The sequence below is a fragment of the Corvus kubaryi genome, unplaced genomic scaffold, assembly GCF_017639235.1.
Source record: "Corvus kubaryi isolate FWS band 111438036 unplaced genomic scaffold, C.kubaryi_AGA036_p1.0 37396, whole genome shotgun sequence".
In the NCBI taxonomy this organism is placed as follows: domain Eukaryota; kingdom Metazoa; phylum Chordata; class Aves; order Passeriformes; family Corvidae; genus Corvus; species Corvus kubaryi.
Window position 1 is genome coordinate 1,778,730 of NW_024581135.1, and position 17,513 is coordinate 1,796,242.

Consider the following 17,513-nt stretch of genomic DNA (forward strand, 5'->3'; position numbering starts at 1 on the left):
AATATATCACATTGTTTAGGAATGGATATCATAATAATCCTGATAAAATAAAGCCAAAACTTTATTAAATGATCTAAGGACACTGTAGGGCTGAGTTTTATCACCATGGACACAAAACCGATGTCTTGCTCTGATTTTGAACTATTGAAACCTCTGGAACTGGTTTATGTTAATAAACTTCTGCTAATAAACCAGTGGCAAAGGAAAATAAACGTCCAGAAATCTCTGGTTAAAAGTAAAATAAATTAAAGGCCTTGTGTAGAGTCGCTGAGGGATGGGAACGCCCAACCTTTTATTTGGGAGAGATTAAAATTCCCCATCCTCAACCAGCAAAGCTGCTTGGAACAGACAGCAAAGAAATGGCAAAAAATGAGAAGGAAGATCCTTAATCCAAAGGGTATTCCAAAGGGGTTTGTGTGTGTTTTCCCTCTGGAGCAGGAGCAACCAGCAGAACAGGCCTTTGGGAGGAGCTTTAGATGGGATTTGGGATTGGGCACCTCCCCCTTGGTATTTTTAATCCCCCATTTCAAGAGCTGCATTGGCTTGCACAGCACTGCACAGCCCCAGAGATCCTGGATTCCATCCCCCTCTGGAATGACGGCTGGAATTTGAAGTGGATGGGGAAAAAGTCGAACACCTTGGAGCGACTTCATAGAATCCCAGACTGGTTTGGGTTGGAGGGACCTTAGAGCTCATCCCGTTCCCAGCCCTTGCCATGGGCAGGGACACCTTGCACTACCCCAGGGCGCTCCAAGGCTCGTCCAGCCTGGCCCGGGACACTTCCAGGGATGGGGCAGCCGCAGCTTCTCTGGGAATTCCGATGGATAGCGCAGATCCCGTGCTGGGATCTTTCCAAGCAGCTCCCGGAGCTCCGGCAGCCTTGGGGCTGTGACCATTCCCTGGGGAGCCTGTCCAGAGCCTTTCCACCAAAAAAAAACCCCAGAAAAATCAACTGGGAGGGAAGCCATTCAAGAAGGTTTTTAATGTATTTTTATTATTTTGTATAAATTATTTGAAGTCGCAGTTTTGCGGCAGAAGTGCCACTGATGCTCTCCATTTCCAGCAAACCCCCGACCTTGCGCCTTTCCTTAGCGGAAACACTCCCCCCCGCCCCCCCCAACTCCCTTCAATAAAACCCCCTTTTCCCTTTTTCTCCCCATTTTCCACTTTATGGATCACCGGGAATGACTAGGGGGGGGATGAGGGCGGTTTACGCTCCGTGACTACCCCCTGGTGCCCCCCGCGGGTACTGTCCCGCCTCCGCGGCACCCACGGGCGCCCTTCGCTGCCCTTCACACTGGGCAACACCGGTTTGGGACCACCGAGGGGACACCTCGGCCCCGCCACGACAGATCCCGGCCCCGCCACGATAGATCCCGGCCCCGCCGCTCCCATGGGGACCTCCCCGGCCCCGCCGAGCCCCGCCGCCATCGCCGCTTCCCCCTCAGGGCCCCCCACCGCCCCGTCCGCAGCCGCGAGCAACCGAGCGCCGAGCGCCGAATTCCGCGCGGTTCCGCGCCGCGCCGATCGAGGTGTCGGCAGATCCACTGGCTCAGCCTGGAGGCGCGCGGCGCGGGCGTGACGGGGGCGGGCGGCCGCCGCCATTTTGCAGGAAGAGGTGAGAGCGGCCGGGGGTTCCTTCTTCTTCTTCTCCCTTTTTCCCGTTTCCTTCTCCCCTTTTCCCGTTTCCTTCTCCCCTTTTCCCGTTGCCTGTCCCCGGCAGCGCCGCTCCTGGGACACCGGGCTGCGCTGGGGGAGCGCGGGGGAGGCTGTGCGGGGCGTGAGGAGGCTTCGGGGCTGGGGAGTCCAGCGCCTTCCTTTCCTTTTCCTCTTCCCTTTCCCTTCTTTTTCCTTGTCCCCTTTCTGTCCTCTCCCCTCTTCTCTTCTTTTTTCCAGGGGTATCCGGGCCTGTCAGCGAGGGGAGAGCACCGTTTGCCATGGCCAATGTGAGTGAGCCACGCCAGGTTCTGTGGATATCACGGGAGCAGTGGAATTGAGCATTCAGTAGAGTTACAGACGGGTTTGGGTTTAAGGAAGGGACCTTAAAAATCATTTAATTCCAACCCCCTGCCATGGGCAGGGACACCTCCCACTGTCCCAGGCTGCTCCAAGCCCTGTCCAGCCTGGCCTTGGGCACTGCCAGGGATCCAGGGGCAGCCACAGCTGCTCTGGGCACCCTGTGCCAGGGCCTGCCCACCCTCCCAGAATCCCTTCCCAGTATCCCCAAGCCAGCCCTCTTTCCGTTTGGAAATCGCGGGAATAACGTAATTGAGGATTAAACACAAATTTTTCTGTGCTTTTTATATTCTCCTGTGCTCAGCCACAGAGGAATTCTGTGTTTCTGTAACACACGGCTTCACCCAGCTAATTTCAGGTTGGAGAAGAAAACGCCTTTTACTGATTTTTTTTTTTTTTTTTTTTTAATTCTTGCTCTTGCCATGGGACCATGAATAATTCATTCATTTCCTCGCTGTTGTTTCACTCGTGTAATGCCAGGTGTGTAAATATTTGCATGAGTGAGCTCAGTCACAGCTGTAATTAGTGACATCTCCATGCTGAGTGAGGCTGATAATAGGGAAAAATGCTCTTTTCTTCTAATTACATGTCGCCTGTAATTGTTTACATCTGTTTATAACGCAATCACGATGCAAAAATTAATTTCAACAGTGATTTTACATAATAGAGAAAGATTTAAGTGGGATTAGACTTTTGTTGTGTTACAGGAACCTTTTAAAGCTGTTATAGAACGAGGCAGCTTCAGGCTTGAACTGTAAATAATTGATTTAAGTCATAAATTCAATGTGTCTTTAAGCATTTGAGTATTTGTGATCTTGGTAGGGATTATTTTATATTTACACAGAGGTGCTGAATGAGAAACCATTTATTGCCGTAGGTCCTGATGCTTTAAACACAATTTTTGTAGGAAACATACAAATAGCACCGTTTATTCTGTTCTTTTAAAAGGAAACTACTTCTGAAAGTGCCTCTCTTGATGTAAACTTGTTCCACACATATTTAGTGACAAAACTGCATAGATTTTTGCAGAATCTAAGCTACAGCACTTGAGGAAAATCCTTTTGTGTTATTTTCTCCAAAGAATTTCTATTCCCCACCTGAAAAATTGAATTTTTCAAAAGCCACCCATGCTGTGGCAGGTGGGATTTATATTTTCCAGGGTGACATGCACGGAAATAATCACGGAGACAATCCCTATCCATAATTTAGTTTAAATTGTGGGGTTTCAGTGGTGCTAGTTAAAGATTTCAGGGCTTTTTTCCTCACATGAGAGACTTTCCATTAAGTGTTTCTAGCCTTTTTCTTTGCTTGGAATAGCAAAATATAGAAATAATAGTAAAATACTTCTAAAGCTTGATGTTAACAGCTGATCATAATTAAAATTTTGATATAATTATCAAGGGAGGATTTCTCTTGTGACCCACAGAGCTGTATTTAAATTACTTTAATTTTGTTTTTCCCTCCTCAGGTGCTCTGTAACAGAGCAAGATTGGTCACCTACCTCCCAGGCTTTTATTCCTTAGTCAAAAGAGTTGGGAATCCCAAGGCTTTTTCCACAGCAGGTTCCTCTGGCTCAGATGAGCCTCACGTGGCTGCTGCACCTCCTGACTTATGTAAGGAAAAGCAGATTTATTCCCTTTAAATCCGTGTGCTGTGGGAATTCAGAAGTGTGATTTTTATGACTTGTGCATCACTGATGTTTGGGATCAAATCCGTGTGTGGGAGAGGGGTTTTTCCTTGGGTTTTCCTGCTTTTTTTGGGATGTGCTGACTGACGCGAGGCCTCTTGCAGGTCCCAGGACTGTGTGGCCGGATGAGGTGATGGGGCCCTTTGGTCCCCAGGACCAGAGGTTCCAGCTGCCTGGGAATATTGGCTTTGACTGCCACCTCAATGGCACAGCTTCCCAGAAGAAATCCCAAGCTTCCAAGAGCCTCCCTGATATTTTAGCAGAGCCCTCAGCAAGCGAGAGGCATGAATTTGTGATGGCACAATACATCAATGAGTTCCAGGTGAGAACAGACTCCTCCTGGGTGTGAGAGAAACAGAACCCATCCCTCTTTCCTCCTGACAAAGGATTTTCTGCACCATTTGGAAATCTGGACTTTAACTGGGTTGAGCAAGAGGTCACACAGAGCCTGCCTGGAGTTGTTTTCTTTTAGGAGAAAGAAATACTTCAGGCTGTGTTTTGAAACAGCATTGTAGGAGTGACTTAATGGGAGAATTTCAGTCTCCAAACGTGCTGTTTGCCAAGTCTCACCACCTTTTACCAAGTAAAATTGAAATTTTCTTCAGTGTTTTACTTAATGGACCTGAATTTGCAAAGTTTGGGCAGTGTTTAATTCTGAAAACCATGGAATTCACACAGGAGTCCCCCAGCCTCACAGTGAGACCAGATTTTGGCAGAGCTGCCAGTCAGATACATCATTATCAACAAAAGCCTTGATACTTGCCAGCATGATCCCAACATTCCCACAAATCCTTAGTGCTGCTCACTCAGCTTTCCAGGCTCTGACTTTGTGGAATACTCAGATTTTGGGAGTCCATGAGCAAATCTCCACTGGAAAAGTGCTGGAGAGTGGATTTATGGATGAGTCATTATATCCCAATGTGCTTGGGAACCATCAGCCTCTGGAGAGCTGCCCAGGTTCTGTGTTCAGCTTGGGTGGATCCTGTTTGCCCCAAAAAAGCCACCAGAAAATTCAGGTTTAGTTCATTAAGTGAAAACCAGGTGCTTTTAGAATCAGGTAAATCTGAAATCTATCAGTTAATGTTGTTTGAAATACTTAAAATCGTTGTTTCGGACTGATAATTAACGAAAATGTCTGTATTTATGTATTATATTTATTAATATAATTCCTGTATTTATATGTATTCTGCTTTAACGTAATACAATTACAATAAAATATAAATCCTCCTTTTTTCTATAAAATATAAACATTTCTGTGTGGGTTTAAATAACACCAAAATCTATTTCACTTTTAATAGCTGAAAAATGTGAAGTCTCATTGCAAATCATCTGAAACTGCTCAAGTGTATCTGATCAGAAAACCTTATTTTGATGTACAGAATTTTTCCTGTTTTATATTAACTGAGAAAATTCCAATTTTCATGGTTTTTAGGGTGCTGATGCTCCCCAGAAGCAGCAAATCAATAATGCTGAAACCTACTTTGAAAATGCCAAGGTGGAATGTGCAGTGCAAGCCTGTCCTGAGCTGCTGAGAAAAGGTTCACTTTTATTTATAACTGAGAAATTCCAACTTTTAAAATGTGAAAAACATTGAAGGAAATGTTCTGTAGTTGATACCACAGAATGTGGAGTGGAAAAGGTTAATTCAGAGTTAATAATTACAAAAATCCCATTGTTTAGAATGGAAACCAAAGCTTTGCTGTTGACAATATTTGATATTTCATACAAAAATGTCGTTTCCAGTTGCTGCTTAAGTGCCAGGTAGATTCTGGAGTTAATTCCCTATCCAAAATCCAGTTATCAAATCCTTTGGCACTGGAACGAAACAACAAATGGGAATCATGAAACTTCTGCCAGCACTGAATTTGTATCTGATCTGTTCAAGCAGGAAATGACTGAAACGAAATTGGAATCAAACAAGTTTAAAAAGGGAAATCTGCCTGGGTGAGAGGGGGAGGCTCACATGGAAAAGCTGGGCAGACCATGCTGTTTTCCCATGTTTTAGACTTCGAGTCCCTGTTCCCAGAGGTGAATTCCCACCGTTTGACTGTGCTGACTGTCACCCAGAAGACTAAAAATGACATGACCGTGTGGAGCCAGGAGGTGGAGGATGAGAGAGAGATGCTCTTAGAAAATGTGAGTTCATCAGCTCATTTCTCTTTGCAGATGAAGCTTTGGTGCATTTCTAGCTCTGTTACTGTGTTTTTAAAGCATTTCGGAGTTAATCCTTTTCTCTTATAAAATGGAGATTTTTTTTTTCCCCCAGCTTTAAAAATTTTTTATTATTTTGTGTGAAATGTCTGCTTAGAATTCTTAAGTTCTTCAGAGTGGGGTGGGACAAAAGTCTGTTAAAATGTTACAGGAGATTAGTAAAGACACTTGATTGTTGTCCTGATCCAGCAACTATTTTCTCACCTTATTCCAGATTTAATCAGTGGATTTTGTGGGATTTCACTGCGGTTTTCCTTTGATTTCATTAAGATTCCACTGTAGAGTCTGTCTGAGCAGTTTTTACTGATCAAAAATATAAAACCCCACCAGTTTCTCTGGTGTTTTTTTCCACTTTAATGGATGCTTTTAAATTCTTTTACCCTGGATTTCAGTTCTGTTATTTCATCTTAACCTTGCCTTGTTCTTTTACCACTAGAGGTCTCTGAAAGTCTCTTTATTTCCCATTTTCCACAGCTTTGGCATTACCCCACTAAGTGTCGCTATTCACTACTGCCATTCCCCCTTAGCACCTCAAAAAAGAACATTTCTACCTATTATTTGTAACAATTTCCCCAAACCCAGCATTTAATCTGTATATAAATCATAATTATGCCTGAAATTCATCTGGAAATGACCTTTCCAATCCTTTAAATGCAAATGTGGCCTCTCTAAAGCAAACACACAATAAAGAAGGCAACATAAAATTACACACAAATTAAAATTCCCTTCATTTCAGTGCGTTCTACTCTTTGAATTATTTCTGGGCTGTTGCTTTTTGGCGTTGTAATCTGGTCTAATTATGTGTTAATTGGCATCTTTCTTCCTCGGGCACCTCCCTGTCAGGTCTAATCTGGTCACTGGCTGGGGGTGTGTGAGGATGTTGGGTGTAACCTCCTGCTCTAAAGGTTACAAACAGCAAATTCCCGGGGGAATCTGTTTGTTTGCTTGGAAAAATTCACCTGAAAACTCCTCATTTCAGGGGCTAAAAAACGAGGCTGTGCAGCCAAATCTAAATATTTGCATGAATCCAGCTCAAGTTTTTATTAACCTCACTCCAAGGGGTTGTTCCAGCACCAAAAAAGAGATCCTGGATGAGAAATGTTGTGCCTAAAATTGTGATATTTGGGATTTAATTTACAGTTTGGACATAATTAATCATCAGAGCCATCAAGCCTCAAAATACAGAATTTGCTGGGGTAAACTTCCCTTATTCTGAACTAATACAGAATTTACTGTAGAGGGTAAATTTCCCTTATTTTGGACCCTTAAGGAACTGAAGCTGAGTAATTATAATCATGTTTTTAAAAATTTGAAACTTTGAGCTGCTGAGGGCACTAATTGGAGAGAAAAATCCAATTTTTATAACTGAAATTAAAGGATTTTATCTAGAACAGATAAAGTTAGAAATAATTCTTTTTGTGTGATAACAACCTCATTCGATACCTTTCTTTTCCCAATTTTTTTTCCTTCCAGTTCATCAATGGTGCCAAGGAAATCTGCTATGCAATTTCTTCTGAAGGCTACTGGGCTGATTTCATTGATCCATCCTCAGGACTGGCAGTAAGTGATTGCTGTGTGGAATTTGGCTTAAATCCAACTTTTTCAGGGTAATTCCTTTAATAACTTAAGATACCAACCCTGAGCCAGTTCCCCACGTGTGTCAGCTCTCAGTTAGGAAATGAAATTGGATTTTAGGCAACTGGAGAAGTTTTATGCCCCAAATCTCTTGGTTACTTTATTCCCTCCCCAGGTAACTTGGGAACCTTGACACCTGTGAAGGTGAAGGGTTTGAAAAGCCTCTTTGCACCTGTTAATGATCCCTTTGTCCCAAAAAATGAACTTTTTGTTCCTATGGAACAACGGGAGCATTCAGTGGGAGATGAATTTTAGTCTGAGCTCTGCTAAAACCATATCGTAGTTCAAGGGGATGGTGGCAAAGCTCAGCTTAGTGGGGTTTTATTTAAAAACACTACAAAAAGCAGGGATTTATTGTGTCGACAGTGGCAAACAGGGGATGCTTATAAGGTGAACAGGCAGGTAAGGGGCTGTACAGTGCTTGAAAGCTTCCCAGAATTCCATGCATTTCAGGAATTAGGGATTGATGGAAGTAGGGTTTTGTCTTCAGACTCCATTAGTAACATCCTTGCCAAGGATCAGGAGTGGACTTCAAGTCAGAAGTTTCCTCCTGAGACAAAGAACTGAAATACCTGTTTGCATCTTACATACCAGTTTAATTTAAATACCAGTTTGCAAGTTAAACTGTTCACAATTCAGTCACATTTTTGCTCTTCTGACCAACTTTCCCTGTAGGGACTCATTGCAAGGTTACCTTTTTAATTTTTGCCATTTCTTAGGAAGTTTCTCTCGTGAGTCCATGTCCTGTTTGTGCTGTTTCTAGCAGGGTTCTGTCCTTCATTCCAAAGCACGTGAGGGTGGGATTGATATCCAAATGCACTCCAGTGCCAAAGGAAAACTCAAAACTTCTCCACCAGCCTGGCACAGCTGAACTCAGGCTTAGTTTTAAACATACTTCACAATTTTAAATCTTCCTGTGGAAAATCCTCTCTTTTTTTTCTTTTTGTCGTTTCCCTCAGTTTTTTGGGCCTTACACCAACAACCCCCTGTTCGAGACCGACGAGCGCTATCGGCATTTGGGATTTTCCGTGGATGACCTGGGATGCTGCAAAGTGATCAGGCACAACCTTTGGGGTACCCACGTGGTTGTGGGGAGCATTTTCACCAACGCTGAGCCTGACAGCCCCATCATGAGGAAACTCAGTGGCAACTGAGTCCTCAAACTCAGCTCCCTCAGGTTCTTGTGACCTTTGCGTTCTTCGACTTGATGATTCTCCCTCGGCATTGTCAGGAATTCCTCACTCCCAAGTGTTCTTAGAGAATGAAGTAGCTGTTATTTATTTGTAGTCTTTTGGGAATACGTGCTCACCACGTGTGACTTGGAATTGACAGCATTCAGGCAGGAGTTTAAATGTGGTTATCATTTCCTTTTTTCGTCTTCTCTCCCATCTTCACTTAGCTCAACAATTCTGCCTTTCACTGGCCAACTTAATATTCAAAATCCTCTGAAAATGCCACTGAAATTTCCAGCAATTCTGCCATTCCTGAAATTAGGAACTGGCAAAAAAAAAAAAGAAAAAATGGAATGAGTCATGAAATTGTTCTCCCAGAATACAGAACTTAATAAAATCTGCAGGACTGGGCTCATCACTCATTTGCTGTTGGAAAATGAGAATGAGGTCAACTTTCAGTGGTCTCCAGCTCATCCAGAGACTCCGTAAAAAGTCCTTAATTACCCTTGGAATTACTCATCTCTTACTGTTTTTTGTCTTCATGGTGCTTGGGATTTTTTTCCTCAGTGTTAGCTAAATATATTTAATTAGTTTATATCTATAAATGGAATTTCAAGTTGCTTTTGTAACTTTCTTAGGTCATTAAATACGTTGTGAAAAAAAGAGATAATAGGGCAATGCTTGGATCTCATCGTTGTTTTCCTGTACTTGGATGCAATCTAGACTTGCCTCTGGAATTTGGAAATGCAAAGAGAGCAATTAGGATCAATTATTGCAATTACAAGGATGTTTCAACAGGAAGGTTCCGGGCTCCTCAGCTATCAGAAAAACAATCAGATCAATCGGGGAACAACAGGGAGGACATTCCAAGGCACCTGAAATACCTGGAATTTCAATGCCTTGCAATTTGGCTCCAGGGATGAAGCAGTAAATCAGATTTTAATCTCATCCCAGTCAATCTTGGAGCAATTTTTGGTGGCACAGTGGGAACCTTCAGTGTTTATTCCGTGGGAATGCGGTGCAGCTCAGTGTGGATGTGGCTGCACAGGATGAGGATCCAGGAACTGTAACTTTGTCATTGGTCTTTTCCCAGCCTTACCCAACTCCGTGGATTTCCAGCCTGTCCCAGGAGCGTGTGGCTCTGCTGTTCCCTCCCCAGGGTCTGAGCCAGCCCCACCAAAGCTTTTATGGCTTTAGAACCAGCTCCTTGACCAAGTGCCTCTCTCTGTCCTTGTCACCACTGCACATCTGTGACTTTGCTGGATCTTCACTGGGAGCCAGGAAGACTTCCCAAAGGAAGAGTGAGTGCTCTCCATTCCCAATTCCCTCCTCAAGCCAGCAATTCCAAAGTTTTCCCGCTCCCCTGCAGCGTTGTCACCGCTGGTGGCTCTGCCCTGCCCACATTCCAAGGGTGAAGCGCCCGAATTTTGGGGCAGGATTGATTCCTTTCCCATGGAATTTGTGCTGTGATTCCAGAGCCCCATCCCTGATCTCTGCTATCCATAAAAGCTCTGTTACTTCCAAGGATTTTATTGCTGTTTTTTTTCCTCCTTCTCAGTGAGAGGATTAAAGAAGTTGAGAACTTCAGTGTGTTGTGTCTGTTTGCAAAATCCACTCAATTAGCAGGAGACAAATTAAAGAGGGTTCTCACTGGGCACTTGGGGAGAATTTTCTTGGATAAATACTGGGAAAATTGTGGAATGCTTCACAAACATGGGAAATATCTTGATGACTTTTTTTTTTTCTTCAGATGGTTTCTTGTGCTTTAGGAAGGGTGGGAGCTGTCAGGTTATTCCAGTTAAGCCTGGGATGTTCATTTTTGAGTTAAGTTTTGTCCTGTAAAGGACTTTTCCAGTGGCTTTTCCTGAGGCAGAAACCTCACTGGAAATACTGGGAGTTTTGCCTTGACCTCATTCACATCAATGTTTTATGTCAGGATTTGAGGGGAGATCTAATTCCTGATCTTTTTCTAAATAGAATGTTCTCAATTCCCAAAAAAAGCTGGAGCTGTTCCAGTTGTGTTTTCCTCCCATCAGAAGAGCCAACCTGGATGAATTCACTTTCTCCTATAAAATAAAAGTTCTGGAACGCAAAATAAAATAAATGATAATAAAATAATACTATTTTATTATATAATAATCAAATTCTGATAATAAAATCCAAACCAACTCCCAGTATTCCAAAATGAATTCCTTCCTAAGGTAAAGAAACAAGCTCAGGAGGAGAATTGCTGTGTGTAAGGCCTTGATTATCCTGAGGTTTTCAGTGGGATTGGGATCTTGCTTCTTCTACCTGGAGACTCCTCTGGGGTCACTTTTTATCAGATTCCAGTGGAAGTCAAAGTAGCAAATCCCAAAAAAGTTTTCAGCCAGTGGAAAGAGGATTGTTCATGTTCAAGCAGTGCTATAGTCACAGCTAATTATCTCTGGCTAGCTAGTTAACACCAGGGGACAGGGGTAAGTATTTTTGGGATTGATCTGGAGGAATTTATTCCAAATCTTCTCCTCAGCCTTCCTTGGGAAGTCACTGCTTTATTGCTGACATCCTCCTGCAACAAGTGCAGGATTTACATCTTGTATTTTTATATTTAAATATATATTTATATCTGTTTATATTAAGCTGTGCTTAACTTGGGAGAGAGCAAATAAACTGGGTTTTGATTAAAAAAATTAAAATTAATACTCTACAGTCTGTCAGGTGGAGGGAGTAAAAGTCCTGTTAGTGATGTAGAAGTGAAATTTAATAACAAAATAATTGCCTTGCCTCATGTGCCTGTTCCTTTAAAGCCTCTTTTTATTAAGGGCAGGGGAAAAAAAGCTGGGAATTGGAGCAGCTCTCATTCCAAGGGCACCAAGAGCACGGAACAAGCTCCTTCCACCGCAGCACCTGCAGGCTGCAACACCCTGCAGATAACCCCGAGGCTCAGAGGTACCATTGGGGGAAAAAGGGGCCCTCCCTGTGCTTCCCCTTCCCTGCTAATTGAGGTGTCACTCAGCAGGGCTTAGTCCAGCCCTAAAGCCCAGCAAAGCCGGGTGTAACTTCAGCCAGCTCCGGCACGGGGCCACGAGCTCTCTGCCACTGGCACGAACGGGGCTGGCAGCTTGTGCTGCTCCAGAGGCTGCCCAGGGGGCTCAGCTCGCGGCAGAATTCGGGCTAACCGTGGGAAAACGTTTGGGAAAAGTCCGTGTACCGGGGGGGATGCTCAGAGCAACGGGAATCATTAATTCGAGAGTGGCAATCGAGGTTTTATTCCTGGAGGGATTTGTGTGAGCCAAGACAGAGCACTCTTGGTTTTCCTGCTGTTCGGCTCTCCAGGCACTTTCCTGCTGGACTGAGGGCAAGGGGAAAGCTGCTCATCCAAACGTGTGTGGGATTGGATTTTCAGGGACGCACGGTCCAAAATGTCTGAGGGAGGGAGATGAGGAGGGTACTGTTCTAAGACATACAGGATTTATATATAAATACGTATTTATATGCATAAATATCTAGTTAAATAGATCTATTTAAATAGATATGTTCTATATGTAAAAATATATGTATAAATATATATTTGTAGAGATATAGTTTTATTTATAAATATATTATTATATATATAAATATGTATTTATATGTAGTTATAAATATAAATATATATTCATAAAATATAAAAATATCTTAATATATCTTAATATAGATAATATTTAATATATATTTATATATTATATACCATATGTAATGTATTTACATATTTTATATAATATAAATTAATATATAAAATATATATTTATATATATAAATATATATTTTAAAAATATAAAAAATATATAAATACATCTTAATATAGATATTTAATAAATATTTATATATTATATACCATACGTAATGTATTTATATATTTTATATAATATAAATTAATATATAAAAATATATATTTTTATATATATAAATATATATTTATAAAATAGAAAAAAGATATCAATACATCTTAATATAGATAATATTTAATATATATTTATATGTTATATACCATATGTAATGTATTTATATATTTTATATAATATAAATTAATATATAAAAATATATATTTATATATATAAAAATATATATTTATAAAATATAAAAAAGATATCAATACATCTTAATATAGATAACATTTGATATATATTTATATATTATATAGCATATGTTATATATTTGTTTTATATAATATAAATTAATATCTAAAAATATGTTTTTATATATAAATATATATTTATATATAGACATATATTTATAAAATAAATCTTAATATATTAATACATATAATATTTAATATATAAATATCTATTATATAGCATGTGTTATATATTTATATATTTATATATTTATATATAATATGTATTTATATATTAATCTATGTAGATACTGAATATATATATCTTTTATATATCTATAAATATAGATATATAAAATATATTAAAATATTTCTGAAATCCTGTACTTTAGAAATGAGGTGACTTTTGAAACCACCCTGTTTTCACTTAAAACCTGCCCGTGGGACTGTGTAAAATGAATTCCTTCTCTTCCTCTTGAGCTGGGCTTGGCTGGCTGAGGAAGGAGGATAAACTGTATCCATGGGAATTCTCTCTGGGATTTTGGCTGCCCCTTGATCCCTGGAAGTGTCCAAGGCCGGGTTGGAAGGGGCTTGGAGCCCTGGGATACCGAGTCAAATTCCTGCAGTTTGTTTTTAATTGATTACTTTCCCTCAGTGCTGACTAATTTAATTCCAGCTGGGATGGGGAACTACTTCCATCAGCCATCCAAACCTTCACCTGGGCACTGCTTTTGCCACTGGAATGAGCTGGGCTCTATTTTTATTCAGATTTTCGGGGCACTTTTCCAGCTGTGTGAAATGATCTCCTTAAAACCAGCTTGAATTCCCACCAGATAAAGGCACGGCTGTGCTTTAGTGCAGAACCAAACTTTGCCATCACTCGGAGCCTTTTGTGCCCTCAAATTTCTGTGCAGCCTGGCACTTCCTAGTGGAACTTTTCCCGAAATCCCAGAGTTTTCCAGGAGCTACATGTCCCTGTGCACACACACCCCCAGCTGCTCGGCCCCAACAATCCCAGCTTGTGTCAGCTGCAAGAATAAAACTCTCTGTTGGCTTTTCCGGGGCATCCCGCTCCGGGAGAATTCCCTTTGTTTCCAGGGAAGTCAGGGCCATCTGACTGAAGCTGGGCTTTGCCAGGGGCTGCACGCAGGGCTGGGTTGAGACAGCTTAGGCCTGGCTTAGGGATGCAAAGCTGGGGTTTGTGCCTTGTTAACAGCGGCTCCAACTCTTTAACCTGATTACACAAAATGTCTGAGACTGAGTTGTTTGCTCCCAGTCCTACCCTAAATGCAAACAAAGCCTCTTAAAACAGCAAATTTTAGCAGCAGCTCAGCAAAGCTCAGCTCAGACCAAACAAACCCTGGTTCAACAGAAACCCCTCCCTCACCCACCAGGTTTCCTCCCAGCCCTGCCCAGTTTGGCCCAGCACAGACCCACGGTGGGGTCTGAACTGATCCGGGCTCTTGCCAGAGGATTAATTGGAGTTTTATTGTGGCTGGGAGCTGCTTTTTTAGCTCTGAATGCTGTGAAAATGATGGAATTCTCAGTGAGTCCTTGCTCTGCAGGCAGTGAGGACTGCAGCAGGTTTTGGAGGGGATAATCTGGGCTTGTGCTGAGGCCAGGGAGGCTCAGGGGTGACATTTTTGTCACTCTTTGCTGAGGAGCTGCCTGGAAGAATCGCTGAACTCGAGTGGGGCTCAAACACTCGGGTGGTTTCGTGCCAGCTGGGCTTTCCCTCAGCTTTTTGCTGCTCAGCCCTAGGTGTGTGTTATCCCAAAAAAACCTGGAATTAAACCACCTCGAGCTAAGAAACGAATGCGTTAGAGTAGAACTGAAATGCTGCAGTGCAGTTATTTCCTTACTCCCTGGGAGTGCTTTGGGGACCTGCAGGAATTCCACAGATTCCTCTTTTTATGCTACCCAGTGATCTTTGCTCCCTGTGTTTAAAATCCAGGAAGACATCGAATTTCAGGAATATTGAAAAATCGAGGTTGGCGATGAACCATGAGAAGAGAGGTGAAGGAATGAGGGATGGTTGTGGAAAGGTGTGGAAAAGGAAATCAGGGAGTGAGGGGAGAGGGTGGGATCGCTGCTGACATTTTGGAGTGAGAGAGACGAGGAAAATGCATCATTTAGGGACAAAAGCACGGACAATAACATTAATAACTCGTACAGGCAGGAATATGAGCAGGAATCAGAAGAAATGCAGGGATTTAACTCCATCCTGTCTTCCTGGAAGTCTTCCACAACACCACCTGACTTTCAGCTCAGTCCCCTTTTCCTTATATCCCAGTCTAATATAATAATCCCCCAAACTGAGCTGTATTTAGGGAATTTTCTTTCAATTCCCCCTGTAGTTAATGAATCATTCCCATCTTTTCCTCCTGTTGAGCTCCCGGGGTTATTTGGTACAAATGGTTTTATTCTGGACACAAAGCGGAGGAATTGCTGTTAAATTTGGGATGCCTGGATCCTGTTTTCCCTCTCTGCTCTATGAAAACTCCACGTTTTCAATAATTTTATCATATTTAATCCCAGCCTGCTCTGGGGGATTTGTCCTGGTGTTTTTTCTTCTAATTCCACGGCTGGAATTTTACCACACACCTCACAGTGAACATTTAACCCCTTTATTTATACAAATGTACAGCATTTACAGGAGTTAAAAACAATTCAACATCTCAAAACATGATCCCAGAGAGTTCCTAAAAAATAAATACGGTGCAGCTCAGCATTTGTGGGGTTTGAAATCCCCCAGGAGCTCCAGGGACCGACCAGGAACCCCAACCTGGTGCAAGGGAGGGTTCAGGCACCTTAATTTCCTTTTTTTAAGCTCAGGGAGCTGCCAGAGGAGGGAAAGGCTTTGGAGAAATTGTTGATTTTCTGGGAATCTCCAGAGCCAGGTGGAACTTGCATAGAAAAAGAGATTAAAACTCCTCTTGCTGGGTGAGGGAATCCCAAAAGGACAACAAAATTCCAGGTTTGGCTGGGGGTGAGACCAAAAAATGTTGATTTTATAGTAAAAAAAAAAATCGAAAAAGAAGAAAAGAAACAGTGGTGAACGTTAATTTTCATAAAGATGTGTATATAAATCTTTTTTTTGAATATATATATATATATATATATATATACATTTTTTTAATAACATCCCCCTTGAAAAACACACTGAGCCTTTCGTTCCCTGGAGAAATCACCTGGAATTAAGTGGGGAGCACAGGCTGCTCCTTAATATCCAAGAAACCTCCCTGGAAAATTCAGTCCCGAGGCCACAAAACTCAGGACAGCCCTTTCCATGAGCAGATTCCTGATTTTTCAGAGTATCCCATGTGGGTTCTGGGGGCTGGGGAGCTCTCCACCAGTCTGCATTTCCCTGTAACTCCCCCCAAAAAAGCACTTTGAGCCTAAAAATCCTGGAATTTGATAGAGCTCAAGTTACGTCGGAACAGGAATAGGAAAAAACCTGCTCCTAAAAGAACAACTGATTAAAAAAAATTAATTCTAAAACAGTTTAAAGCAAATCCATGACACCCTGCTTTTATTACTGACTTTGCAAGATAAAGTGGATTCTTTTTTAAAAGTGATGTAAAACATTTTTAAATTTATATTTATATATTTTTGGGGATCATTTCTATATTACAGGCTCACTGCCTTGCAAACCATCCGTTTTTCCTGGCAAGGTCAGCGTTAGGAATCTTTCCCACCACTTTCAAAGCCTCCTCAACATACAGAAATAAATATTGCATCCGTGATTTCTGAGCCAAACAAGCGCCTCAGGTCACCCAAACACAGCTGGAGCTGGGAGCAGCCCAGAATCCATGGAATAAAAATCCCAGGAGATGTTCAGGATCAATTTTCTCTCTCTCAGACTGTGGGGTTTGGGGTTAAAATAGGAAAATATTGGAAATATTCCCCCTAAACCAGCGGGAATCAGGTGAGCAGCAGCTCTTCATCCTCCTTCCTCCTCGTGCCGAGGGATGTGGACCTCAAATCCCTCTGGAAATGAGGATTTTTAGGGATTTCTCTGGTTTTCCACGTTTTCCGCGGTTTTCCACGAGTCCCGGGGTGCTGGACCCCAACGGTGCAGGGCGAGCCGCTCCTTTGGAATCTCCTCCTTTCCAGGTGCTGCTTCCTTGCTGCGAATTCCTGCCCCATCCCAGAGGAGCAGGAGGAGTGGGAATGCTGGAGAGACCCCCGATTATGTGTTAATTACCGCATGTTAATGAGACAGCGGAGTTAATGAGCTGGGAATGCCAAGGGGGACATTCCCAAGAGGTGAGCGGTGACGCTTTAAACAACCATTTCTTCACCAAAATAAGCCAGACTTTATCAAAGTTAGGCTGGACTTGGTGGCTTTTCCAGCCTAAGAGGTCTTTTCCAGCCTGAATGATTCTGGGAATGCTTTCCAGGAGTTCCTTCAACAAACAGGAGAGACGTGGGAATTTTAGTGCATCCCGATGCCAAACTCAGGATTATCCAAGAACCAGGAGGGAATTCAGCCTTTCAGGTGCGTGCGGCTGTCCGGCGTGGCTCGGCTGTGGCAGCGTGGCCCTGGCTCTGTCCCATCCTTGTCCTGTCCCTCTCACTGTCCCTGTCTCTGTCCCTGTCCCCATCCCTGTCTCTGTCCTGTCACTGTCCCCATCCCTGTCCTGTCCCTCTCACTGTCCCGTCCCTGTCACTGTCCCCATCCCTGTCCCGTCCCCATCCCTCTCACTGTCCCTGTCCA

General features: G+C 42.5%; 1 protein-coding gene across 1 annotated transcript; it reads left to right on the forward strand.

Moving 5' to 3' along the window:
* Positions 1–1,599: 1,599 nt before the first annotated feature.
* On the forward strand, positions 1,600–10,308 carry MMADHC (metabolism of cobalamin associated D). Its single transcript, XM_042040487.1, has 8 exons — positions 1,600–1,618; positions 1,897–1,946; positions 3,485–3,629; positions 3,808–4,025; positions 5,136–5,241; positions 5,709–5,839; positions 7,388–7,474; positions 8,509–10,308. The coding sequence occupies exons 2-8, from the start codon at positions 1,938–1,940 to the stop codon at positions 8,701–8,703; spliced, it is 891 nt and encodes a 296-aa protein (XP_041896421.1). The 5' UTR covers positions 1,600–1,618; positions 1,897–1,937; the 3' UTR covers positions 8,704–10,308.
* The last annotated feature ends 7,205 nt before the right edge of the window (positions 10,309–17,513 follow it).

Bases quoted from the DNA above. Each gene is read 5' to 3' on its own strand.
- MMADHC (XM_042040487.1), top strand. The intron at 5,242-5,708 runs GTTCACTTTTAT...CCCATGTTTTAG, and splicing joins TCCTGAGCTGCTGAGAAAAG to ACTTCGAGTCCCTGTTCCCA. The intron at 7,475-8,508 runs GTAAGTGATTGC...CGTTTCCCTCAG, and splicing joins ATCCATCCTCAGGACTGGCA to TTTTTTGGGCCTTACACCAA.